General features: G+C 40.9%; 1 protein-coding gene across 4 annotated transcripts in view; it reads left to right on the top strand.

Annotated features, from left to right (window-relative positions):
• PRDM4 (PR/SET domain 4) overlaps positions 1–24,626 on the top strand; it is a 48,230-nt gene that overhangs the window by 9,846 nt on the left and 13,758 nt on the right. The window contains exons 6-13 of one of the 4 annotated variants that reach the window (XR_007717856.1): positions 4,555–4,704; positions 6,325–6,443; positions 7,971–8,056; positions 8,892–9,019; positions 9,987–10,301; positions 11,756–11,924; positions 23,098–23,215; positions 23,748–23,932. Coding sequence is in view for 2 of the 4 variants with exons in the window: in XM_050749694.1 (XP_050605651.1) it covers positions 4,555–4,704; positions 6,325–6,443; positions 7,971–8,056; positions 8,892–9,019; positions 9,987–10,301; positions 11,756–11,924; positions 16,713–17,025 (1,280 nt within the window). In the remaining 2 variants the exon portion in view is untranslated. Of the gene's footprint in view, positions 1–4,554; positions 4,705–6,324; positions 6,444–7,970; positions 8,057–8,891; positions 9,020–9,986; positions 10,302–11,755; positions 11,925–16,712; positions 18,369–23,097; positions 23,706–23,747; positions 23,933–24,626 lie in introns of those variants that run through there. The other 3 variants (XR_007717855.1, XM_050749695.1, XM_050749694.1) reach the window with 3 other exon arrangements.

Genomic DNA, 24,626 nt, shown 5'->3' with positions numbered 1-24,626 from the left:
CTGTAGTCCCAGCTATTCTGGAGGCAGGGGCAGGAGGGTTGCTTGAGCCCAGGAGTTTCAGGCTATAGTGTGCTACGATCACACCTGTGAATAGTCCCAGCTATTCTGGAGGCAGGGACAGGAAGGTTGCTTGAGCCCAGGAGTTTCAGGCTATAGTGTGCTACGATCACACCTGTGAATAGTCCCAGCTATTCTGGAGGCAGGGGCAGGAGGGTTGCTTGAGCCCAGGAGTTTCAGGCTATAGTGTGCTACGATCACACCTGTGAATAGTCCCAGCTATTCTGGAGGCAGGGGCAGGAAGGTTGCTTGAGCCCAGGAGTTTCAGGCTATAGTGGGCTATGATCACACCTGTGAATAGTACTGCACTCCATCCTGGGCAACAAAGTGAGACCCTGTCTCTGAAAAACAATCATAATGATAATACAGTATTTTTTTTTAAAAGGTCAGTTTAGCCCAGTAATAGTTAAGGTATTTCCCAAGATTTCACAAATAGAGAGTTATAGGGGTAAATTCTAGTAAAGTTGTTTGTGACATGCCTTGTGAAAATTATTAGGTCACTTTTATAACCCTATGGAAAAATGTAGGTGAATGTAAATGCATTTTTTTCTTTGCTCAGGGTGCATATAAATTATTATTCCTGGGCGTGTAAAAGTTTTTCTTATTGGGCAACAACAAAAAACAATATAAAAACAGTTGATTTACTGGTGTCACTACATTTCATTCACGCAGGAAACATGTTGAGTGCTTATTTTATTTTATTGATAGGGTTTCTCTGTTGCCCAGGCTAGGGTGCAGTGGTGTGATCACGTCTCACTGCAGCCTCAACCTCCTGGGCTCAAGCAATCCTCCCACTTTAGCCTCCTGAGTAACTGGGACTGCAAGTGTGTACCACCACACCTGGCTACTTTTTAAATTTTTTGTAGAGATGGGGGTCTTACTGTGTTGCCTTGGCTGGTCTTGAACTTGACTCAAGTATTCCTCCTGCCTCAGCTTCCCAGAGTGCTAGGATTAGAAATGTGAGCCATCATGCCGGGCTCTTTAGTGCTTACTATGTGGCAGCCTCTGCTAGATGCTAGGGATAGAACGATCTACCAAGAGACGGTGTGTGTACATACCTTTAAGGAGCTTACAGTCTGGTAGGAAGCATAGGAGACTGTTACAATACAGTGTAATAATAAGTGTGAAGATGGGATTAAGTGCATGGTACTAAAGTAGCCTGAAGGGGAGCAACTAGCCAGGCCATGGAAGGGTCAGGGAAGACTTAACCAAGGGAAGTAACATACATGTTAGCACAGACCTTAAGGACAAGAAAGGTGTGGGCAGTTGAGAGTCAGGAAGATAGGAGTTGGCACCTGTGAGTGCCTAGAACCAAAAGAATCATGAGTGTTTCAGAATTGCTGAAGCATACAATGAGGGTGAAGAGAGGGGTCATGTGAGAGAGAAGTAGGAGCCAGAACACAAAGGCTCTTTTAAGACCAGGTCAAGAGTTTTAGGGAGTAAGGGTTGGGGTAGGGCTTTTGCTGCAATGTGAGAATAAATTTGTTGAGAGGCAAGGAGGTGTGGAAGATACTGTAATTTATGGGAAAGGTGATGATTGTCCAATCTAGAGTAGAGGTAATTAGGATACAGAAGAGTAGAGGACATTTTCAGAGAGCCCAGTTGAGCTTATGGATTGGATAAAGTTGGAGGAGGGAAGGATTAAGGAGAAAACCCTGGTTTTTGGCTTCGGAAACTGGGTAAGTAGAGAAGGCCATGAGTTGGCTCACACCTATAATCCCATCACTTGGGAGGCTGAGGCAGAAAGATCATTTGAGACCAGGAGTTCAAGATCAGCCTGGGCAACATAGTAAGACCCTGTCTCTGGAAAAACAAACAAACAGAAACTAAGTAGGTAGGGTAGTAGTAAAAGGCAGAGGAGAATTCGATTTTGATTTTTATTATTTTGGGAGGAGTGACGATTAGTCAAGTTTTAGACATGTTGATTTCAGTGTCTGTAAGACACCCAGTAGAGATGTCTAATGAAAAGTTGTGTGTGGAGCTGAGAGAGATCTGTCTGGAAATATTTAAGAATTATCAACATTAAGATGTTATTTGTGTCTGTAGAAGTGGAACGGAATTATCTAGTAAGCGTGTGGAATGAGAAGAGGGCTAGGGATATCAAGATACAGCAGCAGAAGAGGAGCTTCCAAATAGACTCAACGGGAGCGCCAAAAATAGGAAGCCCAGAACCATTCAGTGCCACAAAATCCAGGCGATGGGGAGACTAGTTTTAACCTTTTAAAGTCTCAAATTTAGAATTTTAAAATGTTTTAATCAAAGAATGTAATGAATGTAAGGCTCATTAATTTAGCAGAAGGTAAGAGGTGGCCTAAATAAGCTTACTGATATTTTTCCTAAGGGGGCAAATGGAACCGCTTCTAAGTGTTTGTGTGTTACAATGAGATATAATTTATGTATACATTTTAAATGTGCAATTTAGTGGTTTTTTGGTATATTTACAAGGCTGTGCAACCACCACCACTGTCTCCTTCCAAAACATTTTGGTCAACCTATAAAGAAACTTCATAACCATTAGTCACTTCCCATTCCCTCCTTCCGCCTATTCTCAAGTTTTTGTATGAACATATGTTCTTGGATATTTAGGAGTGAAATTGCTGTGTGTTTAACTTTTTGAGGGACTGCCAGACCGTTTTCGAAAGTGGCTGTGCCATGTTATCATCTTAGCAGCAGTGGATGAGGGTTCTAATTTCTCTACATTTTTGCCAACAGTTAATTAATTAATTTTTTTTTTTTTTTTGAGACAGAGTCTGGCTCTGTCACCCAGGCTGGTGTGCAGTAGCGCAATTTCAGCTCACTGCCACCTCCACCTCCCGGGCTCAAGCCATCCTTCCACCTCAGCCTCCCCAGTAGCTGGGACTACAAGTGCTCGCCACCATGCCCGGCTGATTTTTTGTATTTTTGGTAGAGATAATTTGCCATGTTGCTATCTGGTCTCATGCATTCGAGACCAGCCTAGGCAACATGGCGAAACCCTGTCTCTACCAAAAGTATTAAAAAATCAGCCAGACGTGGTGGTGCATGCCTGTGGTCCCAGCTACTCAGGAGGCTGAAGCAGGAACGCCGCTGCACTCCATGCTGGGTGACAGATCGGGACCCCATCTTAGAAAAAAAAAAAGAGAAAATAAGATAGATGACTGTGGTTCTAAGGTTTATGTATTGCAGCTATTTTGTGAGTGGTTTTGGAGTTTGAACGTAATGCTTGAATAATAGTATCGTAAATACTGTTCTTCAGCAGAGTGGAAAGTGTAAAGAATAGAGCAAAAATGGAGGAGGACACACATAAACTTGTGGAAATGAAGTTGTAGTTAGAATAGAGAACAATATATAAAGGCAGCATCCTCTCTGCCAATGCAGAAAGAAAGACCATATGAAAAATAAGAAACTAAGAATTTTAAGCAAATAATGTCTGCAAGAATACAATTCTGTCTGCCCTTTGAAAGAGCAGGCTGCAGATTGTTTTTGTCTTAAGAGTGTGTCATCAAAACGTGGTTGACCATCTTATTTATAGTGAAGCAAAAGAGTGCAGTGGTGCAGCTGCTCTGACCCCAGTGGCCTATGTTCATAGCACAGTCAGAGCATAGGCACTGAGGTCAGAGCCAGCTGTACCACTGTGGCCATATTTTGGCTCTGCATAATAGCATTTCAACTCAGTTTCCTCTTACAGTTCAGAATTGGAATCTTTTGGACTTTAGGGCATCATACCTAAATGTATTATCTACTTAATGTAAGGGATAATGTACTTGATTGTTGAAGTAATATAGTGCTATTTTTTCTTTTATTATTATTATTTTTAACTTTTTAAACAGACGGGATTTCACTATGTTACCCCAGACTGGTCTTGAACTCCTGGGCTCAAGTGATCCTTCCGCCTCAGCCTCCCAAACTGCTGGGTTTACTGGCGTGAACCACCATATCCAGCCAATTTTTTGATCAATGTTTCTCTTATGCACTGAATAGGAAACTTGTCCTGTTGGATCAAAAGAAAAAAGTCTGAAGAGTGGTGTAAGAGTGGATATATATGTTAGTGTAAGGAAGTGAGTCTTTGATCAGCATATCTCTGTTAGAACCATGCTTCTTACTGGATACATTTTAGTAATTAGCATTTACATTAAAACCTGGGGCTGGGCACGGTGGCTTACACCTGTAATCCCAGCATTTTGGGAGGCTGAGGCGGGTGGATCATCTGAGGTCAGGAGTTCCAGACGAGCCTGGCCAACATGAGGAAAACCCGTCTCTATTAAAAATAGAAAAATTAGCCAGGTGTGGTAGCACACACCTGTAGTCACAGCTACATGGGAGGCTCAGACAGGAGAATCACCTGAACCTGGGAGGCAGAGGTTGCAGTGAGCCAAGATCGCGCCATTGCCCTCCAGCCTGGGTGACAGAGCAAGACTCCGTCTCAAAAAACAAAAAACAAGAAACAAAAAAAGCCTGGTGGTAATTTAGCCTCCTTGAACTAAACCCATTTGTATTGCTCAAATTTGCCATCTACAGGGTGCACTCTCTGTGACCGCGCCTATCCCTCAGACTGTCCCGAACATGGACCAGTGACTTTTGTTCCTGACACTCCAATAGAGAGCAGAGCAAGGCTTTCTCTCCCAAAGCAGCTTGTTCTCCGTCAGTCAATTGTGGGAGCAGAAGTTGGTAAGAACCTTGGAACTGTAAAACACTATTACATCTCTTCTTCCTTTGTAGGGTACAGTTGTAAAAGTGGATGTGTATAATTTAGTAATTATTTGGACCAGAAGTCAATTTATGGCTTAAGGTTTATGCTTTTATGGAATATTAGTCTTGTCCACTGATGATAGCAATAAATCAAGTCAAAAACTTTATTGGGAAACCTCTCCTTTGTTAGAATCAGTATTGAGTAAAGCAAAAAGTCCTAGACTGAGTCTTTGAAGATTTTTATTCTCAGCTGTCCCATCCACTAATAATAATTCTAACAACCCATTTCTTAAAACTTAGTTTCTTTTATAGAAACATGGAAAATTCACCACTGATAACCTTGACACAGATTTAGATCAAATGTTTGTAAATTGTATAATGCTCCTTAGAAAAAAGGAATAAAGAATGTAGTTTGGCAGACTTTACCAATATTTGAATTTAGCATGGCTTCTGAGTACTGTGACATTTCTTTGGAAATATAAAATTAGGTTCATTATTCTTTTAGCTGCAGTTTGGGTGTGAGTCATTTGAAAGCATCAGACAGCTTAGGTAAAATACAGCAGTGCTTTAAGCACAAAAGATTTTAGAAGTTTGATTTATTTCTATAGTAATTGCTTTATATTTTTACAATAGAATAATGTTTTCTGTTATTTTTAATTAATTAATTTATTTTTAAGAGACGGGGTCTCACTCTGTTGCCCAGGCTGGAGTGTGTTGGCCTGACATCTGGAGTGCAGTAACTTGAGTGCAGCCTGGACCTCCTGGGCTCAAGCAATCTTCCTGCCTCAGCCTTCCAAGTAGCTGGGACTACAGGCATGTGCAGTCACGCCCAGCTAATTAAAAAAAAATTTTTTTTTTATAGAGACAGCATCTCACTATGTTGCCGAGGCTGGTTTCGAACTCCTGGCCTCAAGCAGTCCTGCCTTGGCCTCCCAGAGTGTTGGCTCATTATACATATGAGCTACCATGCCCAAACTTTTTTATATTTAACTCCAAAATAATGTATTTGGAGAGACATGGTAAGATTCCCTGTGGATAAAACTAGGTTCAGGAATTTCTGATACTGCTTCTTACTCAGCATTTATTGTGAGCCCTGTGTTATCTGTTCATTACATTTTATATACTTACAGGCTGGGACCCACAAGGCTTAGCCACTTCTGAGGAGTGCTAGCATATTGGTTTTTTTTTTTTTTTTTTTGAGATGGAGTCTTGCTTTGTTGCCCAGGTTAGAGTGCATTGGCCCGATCTCCACTCACTGCAGCCTCCGCCTCCCGGGTTCAAGCAATTCTCCAGCCTCAGCCTCCCAAGTAGCTGGGACTACAGGCGTGCACCACCACGCCTAGCTAATTTTTGCATTTTTAGTAGAGACGGGGTTTCACCCTGTTGGCAAAGCTGATCTCGAACTCCTGACCTCAGGTGATCCACCCACCTCGGCCTCCCAAAGTGCTGGGATTACAGGCGTGAACCACCATGCCCAGCCTACATATTGGTTCTTAAGTTCACTGAAAATAAGATTCATTGCATGGGTGAAGCACCTCTGTCTTCTATATCCTGCTATTTAAATCCTTGATTGTGTAGTTGGTGTCCTTCCACTGATAGGTGTATGGACTGGAGAAACCATTCCTGTGCGAACTTGCTTTGGGCCTCTAATTGGCCAGCAGAGTCACTCCATGGAAGTAGCAGAATGGACAGACAAGGCAGTTAACCATATCTGGAAGGTCAGTCCTGATGAAACTTTTCTGTGGCTTCTGGCTGTTTTTCTTAGTAAGAGGTAGTTAAAAAGTTATGATAAAGTCAAAATCAGCCAGAACTGATACAGTGCCATTCACTGGTCATCATTTATTTAATGTACTTTTTTTTTTTTTTTTTTTTTTTTTTTGAGACAGAGTCTTGCTCGTCGCCCAGGCTGGAGTACAGTGGTGCAATCTGGGCTCACTGCAAGCTCTGCATCCCGGGCTCACGCCATTCTCCTGCCTCAGCCTCCCGAGTAGCTGGGACTACAGGCGCCCGCCACCACATCTGGCTAATTTTTTGTATTTTTACTAGAGAGAGGGTTTCACCGTGTTAGCCAGGTTGGTCTCGATCTCCTGACCTTGTGATCTGTCCACCTCGGCCTCCCAAAGTGCATTCATCATTCTTGGTAGCCAAGTTTTAATATACAGCAAAACACCAGCTACTAGAAAGAGAGGACAAACTGTTTTTGTCTCCATTTTGTGAGTTAATCCAATTATTTTAACCATTTAATGCATTTGAATTACTTGTGGCAGCTGAGACCATGGACTTTGTTTATATGATAAAAGTCTCATTTTATAATTAACTAAAACATTCCTCAAATACTTACCTTAGGAAATAATTCTGGAATAAGAAGCTAAGATTATTTTTCTAGTTTTTTTTTTTTTTTTTTTTTTTTTTTCTTGAGGCAGTCTTGCTCTGTTGCCCAGGCTGGAATGCAATGGTGCCGTCTTGGCTCACTGCCACCTCTGCCTCCTGGGCTCAAGCGACTCTCCCACCTCAGCCTCCCAAGTAGCTGAGTTTACAGGCACCTGCCATCATGCCCAGCTAATTTTTGTATTTTTGTAGAGATGGGGTTTCCCCATGTTGGCCAGACTGGTCTTGAACTCCTGACCTCAAGTGATCCACCCTCCTCAACCTCCCAAAGTGCTGGGATTACAGGCGTGAGCCACTGCACCTGGCCTATTTTTCTAGTTTTCTAATGAAAGGGGTTAAAAATGCAAGGTTTTCACATGGATATCTATTGGGAATGATGCTTGCAAATTTGAAGTAAGGGGAAAATGGGTCTTGTGATCATTGGAAAGGTAAGGTACCACTGTCATTGGGAACTTTAAATTTGGAATGCTAGGCCCATGTGGGAAAATCGTGAGAAGGGATGATCCTCTGCCCTTAATGGACATTCTGTCATTCAGTGCCTACTGTGTGATAGGTGATGAAGACAGGTGAACAGGTAGACTGGTTTTTTGTCTTTTCCAGGCAAAGTTTGAATAATCAAAAACAAAGTCTCTTCACTGAGCACTAACTGTAGGTCTCTCATGGTCTTTACTGTATTGCTGGAAATAGGGAGAATGTTGAAATGATAGCATGTTGGAGAAGGTAGGAATATATTTTGACACCAAGAAAGCTGGGACCTACTGCAAATGAGTAAATGAGATGATTGCTGGCCTAAGTGTAATGTAGTACTTTATTGCATGTCAGTGCATTTGACATGTGTGCTTGCTTTCTGTTGGCAGATATACCACAATGGTGTCCTAGAATTCTGCATCATTACAACTGACGAAAATGAATGTAATTGGATGATGTTTGTACGCAAAGCCAGGTATGAGTAGTCTCAGATGAGAAAAATAGTTACAATTTAGATGTTTTTCAATAGGAAACTTTGCATAAAAGAGAAAAGAGTTATAATCCAAATTACACCAACACCTGGACATACTTAAAGCCCAAGGCAGCCTGGCATGGTGGCTCACACCTTTAATCCCAGCACTTGGGTTGGCTGAGGTGGGAGAATTGCTTTGGGCCAGGAGTTCGAGACCAGCCTGGGCAACATAGCAAGACCCTCATCTCTAAAACAATTTTTTTCATATTAGCTGGGTGTTGTGGTATACATGTGTAGTCCCAGCTATTGGGAGGATCACTTGAGCTGAAGAGTTCGAGCTGTGATCATACTATGGTGGTGCTGTTGCATTCCAGTCTGGGTGACAAAGTGAGATCCTGTCTCAAAAAAAAAAAAAACTTACTAAAGAACAATATAGTTCTGATATACATGTTAGCTGCACTGAATTTGCAAGTGGGTGCCTTTTCTTTATATTGGCTGTTAGTCCACCCCTGAGTTACTGGAGTTAATCCTTGTTTAGCTAGCTATCTCCATGTCTTTGTCATAATGTTTTTTAAGGATTTCATTTTATTTACTTTGTTTGCTTCCAATAAGAGACTCTAGTATTTTTGACTATAAAAGGTCATCAGCTAATATGCTGAAGTAAGAATTCCGTTTCTCTACAGCTGCTTCCTCATAGATAGGATGGGAAATTACAAAAACATTCCAGAGGAAATAGTTCTGCCTGAGCTTTCATATAGGATTTTGCAATGGGGGGAATGTTGTGCTTAGTATGCATTTCACAATTAATGTGCTTCATCTATTAAATGTGATAACTCAGGAACCGGGAAGAGCAGAATTTGGTGGCTTATCCTCATGATGGAAAAATCTTTTTCTGCACCTCACAAGATATCCCTCCTGAAAATGAACTGCTTTTTTATTATAGCCGAGATTATGCTCAGCAGATTGGTAAGTTAATATATGTTTATCATGAATCTAGCATAGTAAAAATACCAAAGACCAGGATTGAAGTTTTGGTAGTGATATACATGTTAGCCAAAGCAAATCATATACCTTTGTTTGTATAAAAGCAAACTATTACTTCTGTATTTGAGGTGTTAAAATCTGTGAGGTTCTTCACAAGCCTTTATTGACCAAGCAATAATTCATATGACATGGTCTTTCATGGTAGGACTTTGGTTTGGGGCATTGAAGTTCCTAAGGCTACTTTTCGAGCTAGCACCATTGAGATGTAAACTCATGAAGGTCAGCAAAGCCCCTCGGTTTGATTTAACCTGCATAGGCTTTCTCTTTGCTGTGCTGTTTCATGATGACAAGGGGTGTTTAAGAGTTTGTGTATGCTACAAAATCTAAATATTTTGCTTATAAAAGAGACCTTATAATCCAGTATTTACCAAGTGCTTTCTTGGTGCCTGGTACACTATTTTATTTTATGTATGTATGTGTGTATTTAGAGATAAGGTCTCACTCTGCCAGGCTGGAGTGTAGTGGTGCAATCATAGCCAACTATAACCTTGAACTCCTGGGCTCAAGCAGTCTTCCTGCTTCAGCCTCCTGATTAACTAGGATTATGGGTGTGCACCACCATGCCCAGCCAATGATTTTTAAGTTTTTTTTTTTTATGGGGTCTTGCTGTGTTGCCCAGGCTGGTCTTTAACTCCTGGCCTCAAGTGATCCTCCCACTTTTGGCTCTCAAAGCACTAAGATTGTAGGCATGAGCCACTGTGCCTGGCCCTAAGTACATTATTTTAGATGCTGGGAATAGAGCACTGAATAAGACATTTGAGTTTTATAGGAAGTGGGCAAATTGGAAATTTGGGGAGAAAGGAGAACTGCAAGTGATCATTGTTAATGTCAAGAACAAGTTTTAAGATTCAAGTATCAGGAGATAATGAGTAATTTTTTATTTTAAAAGGTGTTCCTGAACACCCAGATGTGCACCTCTGTAACTGTGGCAAGGAGTGCAATTCTTACACAGAGTTCAAAGCCCATCTGACCAGCCACATCCATAACCATCTTCCTACCCAGGGCCATAGCGGCAGCCATGGGCCAAGTCACAGCAAAGAAAGGAAGTGGAAGTGCTCAATGTGCCCCCAAGCTTTTATCTCTCCTTCCAAACTTCATGTCCACTTTATGGGTCACATGGGTATGAAGCCCCACAAGTGTGATTTCTGTAGCAAGGCTTTTAGTGATCCCAGCAATCTGCGGACCCACCTCAAGATACATACAGGTAAGTTGTGTTGGCCCATCAGAATGGAATTTTTGCAACAATTAGAAAATGTGATAGTAAAGGCTTTGTAAAGGGACAGTAGGCGGAGTTGAGATTTGATGTCAGAGAAAGAATTCAGGGTGGAAACCTTTGTGGTTTAACTGAGATTCCTTGGAGGCTGTCCCTTCCAGTTATTAGGATGTTCTGCTTTCCAGGTCTCCCCACCATAGTTGGAAGGCGCCTGGGAAAATGCACTTAATAATCAGGAAGTCGATCAATGTGTTTGGACTTAAATAGAAGCTTCTGAGTCTGAGCCTCTCATTAGAGCTCACCTCAGTCACCAGCCAGAGCTAGTTTCTCTCCTTTAATATTATTGCTCAATAAATATTGCCACAATTTATTTTTTGAGCTTCCATTTTCTAAATTCCATTCAAACCCACACCTTTCTTTTAGTACTTTTTAAGAAAAAAGTTTTTTTTGAGATAGGGCCTCACTCTGTTGCCCAGGCTGGAGTACAGTGACACCATCTTGGTTCACTATAACTTCTGTCTCCAGGGCTCAGGTGATCCTCCCACCTCAGCCTCCTGAGTAGCATGGACTGCAGATGAGCGCCAGCACACCTGACTAATTTTTGTATTTTTAATATAGATGGGGTTTTGCCATGTTGCCAAGGCTGGTCTTTTTGTATTAAAAATACAAAAGTTAATACAACTCCTGGACTCAAGCAATCTGCCTACCTCAGCCTCCCAAAATGCTGGGATTATAGGCCTGAGCCACTGTGCCTGGCCACTAACTTTTTTTAGTACATACTACAAAATAACTGATGGTTTTAGCTTTCTTGTTTGGGTTATCTTTTCTCCAAATCTTCAAAAGTTTCTTCCTCATCCTTTTGCAACAGAGATCTTATGGCCCACAAAGCCTAAAATTCTATCTAGCCTTTAAGAGAAGTTTTACTGACCCCTGACTTAGAGGAATCTTATTTTTGCACTCTTGGAAGGATTTTGTTTCATCCCTGGTTTATAAGGCAATATTACATGTTTTAAAAAGATAGAAAACTATGAAGTCTAGCTTGTAAAAATATGTTTCCCTATAGACAAGTCCTAGAATTCATGAGGTTGTTTTTTTCTTTTGTTTTTGTTTTTGTTTTTTTTTTGCTTAATGTTTGTGTTAGGCAGGGCATTAGGATTATAACTCATTTTTTTCAAGTTTTATGTATCACCTGTACATTTTTAACAATACATATTTAGATCAGAGGTCCTAAAGGAGATCAGATTAATTTACTAGCTTTAGTTGCAGAATATAAACTCGGGGGCTCTGAGTGGTCCTGCATAGATGACCCTAGAAAGTCAAGTGCCGCTTACCAGTCAACTCTGTTTCATTGCTACCTCTGCTGCATGCCCATATGTGTGCCTGTTTGTCTTGGGGATGCCAGCAGTTGTTTTCTTCACAGTGTGATACTTTGGGCTGATTTGCAGGTCAGAAGAACTACAGGTGTACTTTGTGTGACAAGTCTTTCACCCAGAAGGCTCACCTGGAGTCCCACATGGTTATCCACACTGGGGAGAAGAATCTTAAGTGTGATTACTGTGACAAGTTGTTTATGCGGAGGCAGGACCTCAAGCAGCATGTGCTCATCCACACTCAGTAAGTTATCCTGCAGCCAAGATGTTGTTCCTCAGGTGGGGAGCCTTTGTGTGGCTGCAGCCTGCCTGCTGATTGAAGGGCTGGGGAGTCCTGGCTCATCATCTGTTTCCTGCCTTGGTACCATGGTAGAAGCCTTCTGTGTTCCATGTAGCCAAGCTAAGGTTGGAACATTATTTTTGGTGTTATCCTGGAAGATTTCAGTTCTTGGCTTCTTTTTCTTATTTTTCACATGTACTCTTTTTTCACACCTACAAAAACATAGAGGCGAAAAGGACTATTGACTACAAGTGGTTGCTTATAGTTGTACAATAGTGTGCACGTAAGAGAGTGATGGAGTGAAAAGAGTAAGAGTCAGCAGCCACACCATGAAGAGCCTTTGGTCCTATTAAGAAAATTCTATTTCATTTTAGAAAATGGCGACACTGAAGGATCTGCTAGTCCCTGCCATTTCAGAACTATTCTGTGTGTGTGTGTGTCTGAATTGCAGTAAAAAAAAAAAATTATCTTAATGCCCAGTTCAATAGTGTTAGTTATATTCACATTGTTGTGCAAACATTATAGGATTTTAAGGAAAGGAGTGTCATAGTGACATACCCATTCTGTTAATACAAAGATTACTCAGGCAGCTGAACAGAGGATGATTGAGGGTGGAGAAGCCTAAATATTGGAAAACCAATTAGGAATTTATTGCATGAATCCAAGTGTAATTAAATGTCTAGACTGCATTAGTCACAGTGGTCATAGAAAGAAGGAATGGATTTTGTTGTCCTTAGCTTTTAACAAGTGTTAGAAGAGGAGGAAAACATTCTCAGCTTATATTATGGAGATTCTCTTTAGAAATCTGTCTTCACTGAAAACGTTATATTCTTAATGTAGAATTTGGATAGACTTGGCTTTGATATCAGTTCTTCTGTCTGCTTCCTCATCACAATGCAGCCTGAGATGCTAAACAGCCAAGGAGCCTGGATCTACATTCATAACTCTCAGAAGGACATTCTAAAACAAAGACTTCTTTAGTTTCATTGCTGGTGTGAAATTTTGTAAAATGAGACAGAAATTATCAAATATTACATCAAATTGTGCAATATTGGAGCCAAAAGAGATCCCTGGATCATCTAGTCTAACAGCCTGTCTAGGCAGCTCAGGTTGCGGTAATAAAATACTACAGATTTTGTGACTCAAACAATAGGGGAGAGACACAGTGAGAGAAGGCAGTCATGAGCAATCCTGGAAGAGGGCCCCTTGACTGGCACCCGGATCTCTGACTTCCAGCCTCCAGGACTGTGAGAAAATACATTTCTGTTGAGAGAATGAAAGAGAAAGAATATGAGAGCTCTGATCTCTTCTCATAAGGACACTAATGCCACATCATGGAGGCCCCACCCTCATGACCTCATCTAACCCTAACTGCCTTCCAAAGGCTCCACCTCACACTGGGTGTTAGGGCCTCAACATGTGAATTTGAGGTGAGGGGGACAAATATTTGTCCAGAAGACTGCCCATTATAATTTCCTTGGAAAATGTGAAAAACAACATTTGGGGCTAGGACCCCACCCAGGAATTCTAATTTAATTGTTCAGAGTTAGAGCCCTGGCCTTGGTATTTTAAAAAGCCCCCCGAGTGATTCTCATGCCCAGCCAGGGTTAAGGACTACTGACTTCATCCATGTGCAAGACTGATTTCCACAGTGTCTCTGGCAAGTGGATGTATTGTTTCTTAAATATCACACAGTTATAATTTGAGGAAAAGTTTTGCTTGAATCAAGCTGATATCAGCCTCTATCCTTTCATTTTACATTTGCTTAACAAATGTGGATCTGGACTGTTTATCAGGATGAGAAAATATGGTAAGCCTCGTTTCCAAACTTTCATGGGATAGAAAGAAGGTTTTGGACAGTCAAAACTTAAAACTGGTATAAGTCATTCATATAAGAAGCACTGTTCCCTCAAACTGTTTTTGAATAAGGCTTTAGGCTTCCTATGGAGATCATTGGTAAAATTTTCAGATGCTTATATTTTTACTTTGGGACATTTCAAAGTGGATATAGTAGTATTGGCGTCTTTTTATTTATCTACTTAAAAAGAAAACAGCTACAACCCTAATGCCAAATGCAGGAGGAGTTCTGCCCCGGTGTTCCCCTGAGAGTTGGAAGGGTTGTGACAGAACCTGGCTTTGCTCATCCTGTAAGAAAGAGGAAGTGAGAGGAAGAGCAGTGATGTTTACTCCCCAGGTCATCTTGTCTCGTGGCTTTAGATACCATCTTATGATTTATGTCTCCACCCTTGTACACCTCACTGTAACTCAGCAGCTCTGATGCTGGATGTTCACTAGGCAACTTAAATCTAATGTGTCCCAAACTCACACCAATATTACCCCACGAGCTTGATTTCCTCCAGTACTGAGCAGCTCATTGAATGGCACCACCATTCTTCACCTCACTGGTCAAGCCAAACACCTTGAAGTAATTCTCAACTCAGTTTTTCCTTCCTTCAATTATCACCTTGTCCAGACCACCAGCTTCTCTTCTATGGATGGCTTCAATAGCCTCCCAGTTGATCTCTCTGCTACTACTTCTGTTTCTCCTCATCTACTCCGCAACACAGATGAACACACACACACAGTTTTCTGTCCACAGTGCCAGAGCAATCCATTTCAAATATAAGTCAGATTGTTCCTGTCTCCTCTCATAAGTCTCTGGTGGCTTTCCATCGTATTTGTGTTAAAAGCTTTTTACCATAGTCAGAAGGCCCTTTATGTTATGGTAATAGTACTTGGCTACCTCTCCCATTCACCTTTATTACTTTTCATATTCTGCTTTGGCCACTCTGACCCTCCCCTTGCTACTCCTTGAGCATACTACGCACATCCATTCTCAGGGCCTCTGCCTTAGAAACTTCTCCTCCAGATACCTGCGTGTCTTCTTCCCTCCATTCGGGTTTCTGCTCAAATGTTATCTCCTCAGGAGGGCCTTCCTTGACTATCTTATCTAAAATAGGACCCCTTCACTTTTACCTGGCTTCATATGTTTTCACAGTCTTTATTGCTATCTGATATGTTACACATTTGTTTATGCTATAATCTGTCCACTAGAACGTAAGCTTCAGGAAGGCAGGGACTTAGCTTACCTACATCCTATAGCCCTAGCATCTAGAGCAGTGCCTGGCATATATTAGACACAGTAAATATGTGTTGAATAAACCTCTAAAAACCATAAGACTAGAAGATTAAAAGTCAGACTTTTGATTGGGGTTTTGTTGTGGCCTTGGGCAAGTTCCTTAGCAGTTTTTATGCACGTAATGTTCCCCATCTGCAGAATTAAGAGGCTAGATTAGATTGGTGGTTGTAAAACTGCTCCGGGGAATTCCAAGGATTCTTCAGTGCCATCTGTTGCTAGAAGAGGATGGGAGAAATACTAAGGAAGCCAGGCTTCAGAACGCCTGACTGCACCCTCTCAGTCCTTCCAGGATTTCATTAATCACTTGCTTTAACTGTTTCATATTGGGCTTTCATAAAGACATGGGGTTCAGCTACTCAAAAAAAAAAAAAAAAAAAAAAGTTAAAAAATTCCTGGTCTGTGTGATCTCTGAGGTTCTTTTCAGCCCTAAAGTGTTTAGGCCAGGGTTGCTCAAACCTTGACGACATTGACATTTTGACCCAGTTAATTTTTTGTTGTGGGGCTGCCCTGTGCATTGTAGAATGGTTAGCAGCATTCTTGGCCTTTTCCGACTAGGTGCTAATTGTACCGCCCCTCCCCAGTATAACAATCAGAAAGGCCTCCAGACGTTGCCAAATGCCTCTATAGAAGCAGTTGCCCCTACTTGAGAACCACTAGTCTAAGAAAAGGACAGAAAAATGGCAATTCCATAAAAGTGGCATTCAGGGAATACAAATAACAGCGTAATGAGAGACCATTATGTACTGGCTAATTGGCAGACATTTTCAAATTTGAGTCTTCCAGTTGTTGAGAATATGGGACAACCAGAACCGTCAATGATGGAAGTGTGTATTGAAACAATTGCGTTGGAAAACCGTCTGTCATTATCTTGTAAAGTTGAAAATGTGCATATTCTTTGATTTAGCTATGTAGCTCTTGGGTGTATACCCTAGAGAAACATATGTATTGCAGAGCACCGTACAAGTATAAAAATGTTCAAATGCCAGGTGCAGTGGCATGCACGTATAGGGCCAGATACTTGGGAAGCTGAAGTGGACAGATCACTTGAGCCCAGGAGTTCAAGGCTGTAGTGCACGATGATCACACCAGTGAATAGCCATTGCACTCCAGCCTGGGCAACATAGCGGGACCCTGTCTCTAAAAAATAATAATAATAATTTTTAAAAATTTAAAAACATAGCACTCTTGCTTGTGATGATAAAAAACTGGAAACCACCAAAATATTCATTAGCTAGAGACAAATCCAGTACCGTAGATAAGTTGTGGTATATTTGTAAATAGTATACAGCAGTGGAAGGGAACAAACAACTGATACAGCAACTTGAATGAATTTTATAAGTGTCATATTGAGAGAATGCAGCAAGACAAAAGAAATACATATAGAATTTACATAGAATTCGAGAATTTACATAGTATTCTAAAACAGGCAAAATCAGCCTACACTGTTTTCAACTACACTCGTTTTATGAGTCTTCTATATATCGCCTATGCAAAAGCCTGATTTGGAAGGATAGAGCTGCTCTGACAAAAGGCCTGCAGTTATGAAGAATAAGTGTTGCCTCAGTTGTTATTTGTAACCCCAAATCAAATGTTTTTTCTTGTGTTCCTCTTAGAGAACGCCAGATCAAGTGTCCCAAGTGTGATAAGCTGTTCTTGAGAACAAATCACTTAAAGAAGCATCTCAATTCTCATGAAGGAAAACGGGATTATGTCTGTGAAAAATGTACAAAGGCTTATCTAACCAAATACCATCTCACCCGCCACCTGAAAACCTGCAAAGGGCCCACCTCCAGTTCATCAGCACCAGAGGAGGAAGAAGAGGATGACTCAGAGGAGGAAGATCTAGCAGACTCTGTGGGGACAGAAGACTGTAGGATTAACAGTGCTGTATATTCAGCGGATGAGTCTCTCTCTGCACATAAATAAAAGGAAAAGAAACAAGCTATTTTGGATGAAAATGCAAATGGAAAAACATGCATAACGAGTTATCTACTATAATGGTTTTTATATAAAATGGTTCCTGATTTATTTTCAGCCAATAATCACAACAGACTGGGAATGAATAAAGCACTTACAGAAGAATATCCTAATGAAAATACTTTAAAACAAATTGGGAAAATTGAGCATGTGTCCTATTTTAAGTGATGGACTGGGAGGGAAGTGTCGACTTCTGAGGTCTGTTCTTTATTTACATGATAATCTGGGAGATGCATTTATGCCTGAATCAAAGCTGCCTTTTGCTCAAACAAACCAGATTTATTTCACATTCTTCCATTATTCAATTTTCCTGCTGGTCCTGTGACTTGGTAACATTGTAAACTTGGTCCTTGCCCCGTAGCCATCCTGATTGCTGATTGTGTTTTATGCAAACTCCTGTGACTTATACTCACCACAGAATGGATTGGGACACAGCGGCATAAGCGTGCTACTTGGCAGCTAGTAAGTTTAAAGCAGCACCTGCCATAACTGCTCCTGGCTACTTGGGAGTTTAGGGTAGATCTTGCTTTCCAAAGTTTCAGCGGGTGCCTGGAGGGCAAATAAAAAAGCAGCAGTCAGTCAGTCAGTAGTGAATGATGGAGAGAACAAGAGGAGAGATGCCTGGCCTCTGCCAAAGAAATTAGCTTTGATGGAAGCCTGCGTGAGTCACCTGGTTATTGTGACATGGAGGTCTTTGTAGATTTAGACATGACTCTGTCTCCGGTAAGCTTCCAGCCATTCAAAGGGGGCCTAGAGATACAGAGAGCCCAAATAATGCCTGCTGGATTGTCTCCTGACGAGTACATGTGGACTCAACTGAGGAAGGGAAGGAAGGGAATAATCTTTTATGTTTCATTTACCTTATGAAAAGTATTAAAACTTTGCCAACTCAGAATAACAAATTATTTAATGCATGTGCAAAGTTAGGTCTTTCCAGTTGTCTTGGTGCTGAGGAACCTCATCAGAGAAGCATGGAAGATGCCAAAGGATTTTTGGAAGGTAAAGAAGGCTGAATGGTCACCACATGGGCCTGTTTTCAGGGTCCCAGCTTAGTTAAGTCACCTGTGCCCCTGGTCATTGTGTCTCCCATGCATATCCAGCGTTTTTCAGAAGCAGACCCATCCTTAAGTTGACAGGGTTGATGGAACATGCTCTCCTGCTCAAGGCACAACCTCTGGGTTGGAGTAGAGGACTCTGGTGGGAAGGATTTGCTGCTAATGTATTTATGGAATGAATGTATTTCATTCAGATCTGTATTCCTCTAGGAAGGATTAAAATTAAACTTTTTTAAACTACAGGATTCCTCTGGTAGTCTCGTTTTATGGAGGAAGGAGATGAGTGAGTCTTCTAGGGAAAGTCAAGTACAATCTGAATCTGTCTGAGGTTAGAAGGAGAGAGCATTTTTAGAGTATTACAGCTTTTGAGTTCATATTCTTATTGTTTCTGCTATTAGTACTTAAACTGCTTCTTGTGCTTCCAGCCCTCTTCTGCCCTCTTCCTGCCTAAGGTATGCCTTTACTCTGTTACCTCCTTGTAGTAATGTGACAGGTCTGCAGTGGAGAGTTGGGGGATGTGTTGTGGATGGTTAGGGGTGGCTGCTGACACTGGGTCGTGACGCCTCCCTCAGGGCAGCTTTATACTCAGCCTTTTGCCGAAGGCATCCAGCTGGCAGGTTCCCCCGTTCTCAGGAAACCACTGGTACTGGAAATCTAAGCTCTCTTTCTTCCTTTATCTCAGTAGCACACACTGGGTTAATTTCCTTCATTCCCAAGACTGAAATGATGCCCAAGATCGTTATGCCTAGTGTCACAGAAACACAAACAGCTGAGGAAGCTTGGAAACCTTTTTAGTGAAAATGTAGCTGTTAGTGCTTAGTATTTATAACTGTCCATTTTTTTACCTCTTAGTTTTAAATTCTAAGTCATTTTCATAAGATGAATAAATGAGTAAGCGCCCTTTGACATGAATGTATTCAGCTTTTTCTGCCCATTTTGGGTGGCCTTATTGCTGCCGTTTAGTAAATGGTCACAGTGAGAGGCAGGATATGTATGTAGGCTCTAGAGCCCTGCAGAATGTTCTCTAGTGTGGGCTTTGCTGTGTGATGAAGGTTTGTAACCTTAGCCAAATTATGTAAGCTCTCTATGCCTCTTCCCTTAACTGTAAATGGAGAGTATTAAGAGCGCCTCTTCATTATACTGTTTAGATGTTAAGTTCATACATGTCAGTGGCTCCCGCAGTGTTCAATGTAGAGTAAACAGTAGCTGATATTCTTTAGTTTCCCATTAGTCTACATTTTTCATTTTAACATAGGTTTCTACACTAAAAAAATTGAGGTGTAGAATACCCAAGAAGCCCTAGATTTTAGTAATATAAATATAAGACTGGAATAATTTTTGAGTTTTCAAGGCCAAAGCCTATAAACTAGTTCAGAGTATTCTTGTAGCTCACTGTATGCTTGGCATTTCCTTCTCAAAAAGGTGAGTTGCTCATAATCCTGGCATTTTTGTTGTGCTGAGATTCTCAGAGGGCAAAGAGGTAACAGGAACTAGAGTCTTTGTCAGCCTTTTCACGCTTGACCTGTGTCCCTGCTTTCTAGTAAAGACTCCTTTACCTGTGTCCCGAGAAGCATAAACATGCCAGAAGCTGTCAGCCCCTCATCAAGTATGTAAACTTGATCTAATCACCAAACTGCACCTTGGAGGCACACACTAAGGAACGACATATCTCCATATACATAAGTGATTATGGTCTGTTATGGGCTGAACACACCGCCCACCACCAGGTTCATATGGTGAAGTCCTGACCTCCAGTAATCTCAAAATGTGACTGTAGTTGGAGATACGGTCTTTAAAGAAGGCATTAAGTTAAAATGAAGTCCTTAAGTTAGGACCTAACCCAATATGACTGGTGTTCTTAGAAAAAGAAAATTTGGACAAAGCCTTATACAGAGGGAAGATGATGTGAAAACAGAGGGAGAAGACATCTACAAGCCCAAGGAAAGAGGCTTGGAACAGGTCCTTCTCAGCCCTCCGAACAACCCTGTCCTTGCTCAGATCTCAGACTTTCAGCCTCTAGAACTGTGAGACAATAAATTTCTGTTTAGTAGACCCAGTCCGTGTAAATTTGTTGTGGCAGCCCTGGCACACTAAACAGTCTAATCAAATATATGCTCTTGATAATGATTGCTTAAAGAGGAGCAGCTTCCAGTATAGTGACTTCAGTTTAACCGCAGCTTTACAGATGAGCATGAGCAATATAAAGGCAGTCACCATTTCTAGCGGTGTATATTGCCGCCAGCAGATTTCCCTACTACTGAAAGGGATGAAATCACTCCTTAACAGCTTTTTTGCTCCTTAGTTTTTCTTGCATATGCACTGTTGAGGATCATTAGGCACTCAGGCCTGTGTAGTCCTCAGACAAGGAGAGCGTTCTTTTCAAAAACCCATTAAGTGCTGGCACACTTTAAGGCATTGTAGGGGGAACAGAAAAATGACTAGGGCTCTGCTCCTGCCTTTGGATACTCAAAGTTTTGCAGTAGCTCTAAGACCTGTCCTCACATCAGGATTATCTAAGGAAATAAGAGACGTTTAAGTGTCCAGGTGAGCCCCAGCCCTACTGATGAGCTTCCAAGGCTCCCTAGGTGATTGTGAAGCAGTCCACAGGAGTCTTATGCTGGGAACCATGCAAGGTATAGATGGCAGATATCTATACCTAATGCAAGCCAGACTGTGGTCAGCCTTATAATAAAGGAACAGAATTTCTTAAGATCTAGGGGCAGGAGCGAAAAGTCACTCCTAAGAAGAGAAGTCTAAGAAAACTGGTAAAGTTTTAATTAGATGCACTCATGTGAGACTTAGATTCAGAACTGAATTAGGCAGGGAGAGAAGCAGGGCCTGAGGTATCTACTGTGCAGGCTTGGATATTACCAGTGAGGTGTGGTTTTAGAGCTGGTGGTGATGGTGGATGGAGGCTTTCTGACGTGGTGGGTGGCTTCTTGACCATAGAAGCAGCAGATGCACCTTGTGAGTTCATGTCTGTGGTATGGGATTAGGAGTCATTCCTAGAACTCAGCTTAGATTCCATTTTGTCAGCCTTTTCAGTGAGTGATTCCAAGAGTGATCTATATTGCTCAGTAAATTATTTTTGTTTAAACTAGAGGAGTTGTCTGAAAATATTGCAGATAACAGATCCTTAAGGAAATGACATCTTGAACTACTTATCTGACCTGGCTGGTTTCAAGGCAGTAAAGATCCAGTTACTGTTAGAGGAGGGGAGACAGAATTGTACCTGGCATGCATGGGTGGGACATGGGTTAGATTTTCACCCATGATCACCTGCAATTAAATGTATCCGTATCAATAAACACAGTTTAAACTGTGTTTCTCCTTCCCTGGTCTAGAATCTTCAGAATCTTGCTGACACATATTCCTTAAGATTTTGCCAATACATTAGGAAATTCTTGCAATTCTGTTAATATGTAAACTTTCTTTTCCAAGGTTTGACTTCGGAATTATAGAGAATTTGAGGGCTTCACCTTGTCGTAGGTCAGAAACAATAAGAGGTGGTAGGAGTGGTATGTGTAGATAATGGGGACTATTTTAGAAGATAACTACCTGAGGTGTCGTCTTGGATCTTGTATCTTGAATACAAGATAATTCAAGAAAATCAGAACCATTCTCATTAGATAGGGCAGGAGCTACTTCTGTTGGCACATCTTTGGGGTTTTGGGTACTTGGTCATTGTAATGTTCTCAGATATCACCATTCTACTTTTTGGGCTTGCATTCTTTCTTCCAAAATAATCTAATTGTTATTTAAGAAACCTGCTGAAGCAGTGAATTCAACTTACCTTGTATATCAGTAACCTGCAGGATCAGACTCTTTACTGGTTTTTCACTGTATAACTCTGGCTACAGAGAGAAGAAATTATTTCAGGGCAGTCACTGCTTCTTTGACCTAGCTAAACATGTCTGTTGTATATGAATAAGAAGCATGCTTCAATATTCAAATTTTCTGTTTCTTCTAGTACCAGTTTTCATAAGTTATGTTTTTCTAGGAATTTGTCTATTTAATATACATCTTCAAATTTAATCACAAAAATTGTTCATATCTTCTTACTGTTTAGTGTCTGTAGTGATGTCTTCCTTTTCAAGTCTGAAGTTAATAATTTGTGTTATGTTCACTATTGCTATAGGTTTATCAACTTTCTTAGTATTGTAAATCCATTTTTTCTTTGATAATTTTCTATATTGTATTTGTTGTGTATCACATTTCTACTGTTATTTCCTTCTATCCACATTTTTGGGTTTAAATTGCCAGTCTTTTTCTAAATTTTCTTTTTGGAGGGGAGCAGGGACAGGGTCTCCCTTTGTCACCCAGGCTGGAGTGCAGTGGTATGATCTTGGCTCACTGCAACCTCTGCCTCCTGGGTTAAAGCAGTTCTCCTGCCTCAGCCTCCCGAGTAGCTAGGACTACAGGCACATGCTACCATGCTGAGCTCATATTTGTGTTTTTGGTAGAAATGGGGTTTCACTATGTTGGCCAGGCTGGTCTTGAACTCCTGACCTCAGGTGATTGACTCACCTCAGCCTCCCAAAGTGCTGGGATTACAAGCATGAGCCATTGTGCCTGGCCTCCTTGCTTCTTTTGAATTAATCAAGTATTGTTCGCTTTCTCCCCTTTTGGCTTTTTTCAGTACTCTTGTAGTTTATCTAGAGATTACAACATGTATCCTTGATTTATTAGAGTGTAATAGTGATACTTGTATCCCTTCCAAAACAATGCTGAGATCTTAGAATACCTTAACTCTATTTATCTCCTTCTAGCCTTTTGTCAGGCATTTTAATCTTCCAGGTATTTTAAGCCCTATACAACATTATTATTACTGTTTTCTGTGGTAATATTCACTTAAATTTACCCATGTTGACCATTATTCCTTCTTGCATTTCTGTATTCCCATCTGGGATCGTTTTCGTCGTGCCTAAGTTTAGCGTAACTTTACTATTATTGTTGTTTGAGACAGGGTCTTACTCTGTTGCCCAGGCTGGAGTGCAATGGTGTGATCTTGGCTCACTGCAACCTCCACTTCCCATGCTCAAGCAGTCCTCCCACCTCAGCTTCTGAAGTAACTGGGACTACAGGTGAGCGCCACTGCACCCAGGTAATTTTTGGATTTTTTATAGAGATTTTTTATAGAGATTTTTTATAGAGATGGGGTTTTGTCCAGGCTGGTCTGGAACTCCCAAGCTCAAATAATCTGCTTACTTTGGCCTCCCAAAATGCTGGAATTATAGGTGTGAACCATCATGCTCAGCCAAAGTGTCTTCATCTTTTTAAAGAAAGTATTTTACTTACCATAAAATTCACCCATTTAAAGTGTACAATCCATTGGTTTTTAGGATATTCAAAATAGTGCAACCATCACCACAATCCTATTTTAAATCACTTCCACCACCTAAAAAGATCACTTTTGTTCATTTGCAGTCACACCCTATTCTCACTCCCAATCCCAGGAAATGACAAGGTACTCTGTATGGATTTGCCTTTTCCTCTGAAATTTCATATAAATGGAATTATATAATATATGGCCTCATGTCCAACTTCTCTCGTTTAGCATGTCTTAAAGGTTCATCTATGTTGCAATATGTATTAGTGCATTCCTTTTTATCACAGAACAGAAGTCCACTTTATGGCTATCCCACAATTTATTCATTCACCCACTGATGAACATTTGGATTGTTTCCACTTTGGGGCTGTTAAGAATGACACTGCTGCTGAACGTCTGCATATAAGTCTCTGTAAGGACATGTTTTGTTTCTCTTGGATATATACCAAGGAGTAGTTTCAGGTTCATAAACTTGTGTTTAACTCTTGCCATAATCTTTTTGGATATTGTTCTCCCTCATCCTATTCTGATTCCAGTTACATGTATGTTAGACTTTTGTACCATGCCTGACATGCATCTTATACTTTTTTATACTTTTTACTCTTTGTATTTTAGTGTGGATATTTCCCATTGACCTATCCTCACACTCACTAATCCTTCTTCAACTCTAATGTTGTTAGGCTCATATATAAAATTCTCTTAAGTTCTAGAGTTCTCATTTAATTCTTTATAGATTCCAATTCCTTGATGATATATTCAATCTTGTTTTTTCTTACATTTACCAATCCTGCCTATTTCAAAGTTCATGTCCAACATAAGTCCAATGTGTGAATTTATTATAGGTCTATTTTTCTCGTGGTGCTATTTCTTAGTATGCTTAGAAATTTTTGCTGGAATGCCAGAGATTGTGTATGAAAAACTCTAGAAGCTGTGGACGAAATTATCCTCTTCCAGGGAGGATTCACCCTGTCCTCTGTCAAACTAGAGCAGGGACACCTCAATCCAGTCAAAAGCTGAGCTTACTCAAGGCTGGGCTTCAGATTCCTAAAGTTAGCTCTACTGGTTTATCTCAACCTTTGGGGTATAGCCTTTGAGGGGTCACAATGAGAGAGCTTGGAGTGTTTTTAGAGAACTTCCTTTTTGAAGTCAAGTTCAATTTTTGTCTT

The sequence above is a fragment of the Macaca thibetana genome, chromosome 11 (assembly GCF_024542745.1).
Source record: "Macaca thibetana thibetana isolate TM-01 chromosome 11, ASM2454274v1, whole genome shotgun sequence".
Taxonomy (NCBI): domain Eukaryota; kingdom Metazoa; phylum Chordata; class Mammalia; order Primates; family Cercopithecidae; genus Macaca; species Macaca thibetana.
The sequence above is the reverse complement of the archived record's forward strand: the minus strand, read 5'-3'. Positions and strand labels throughout refer to the sequence as shown.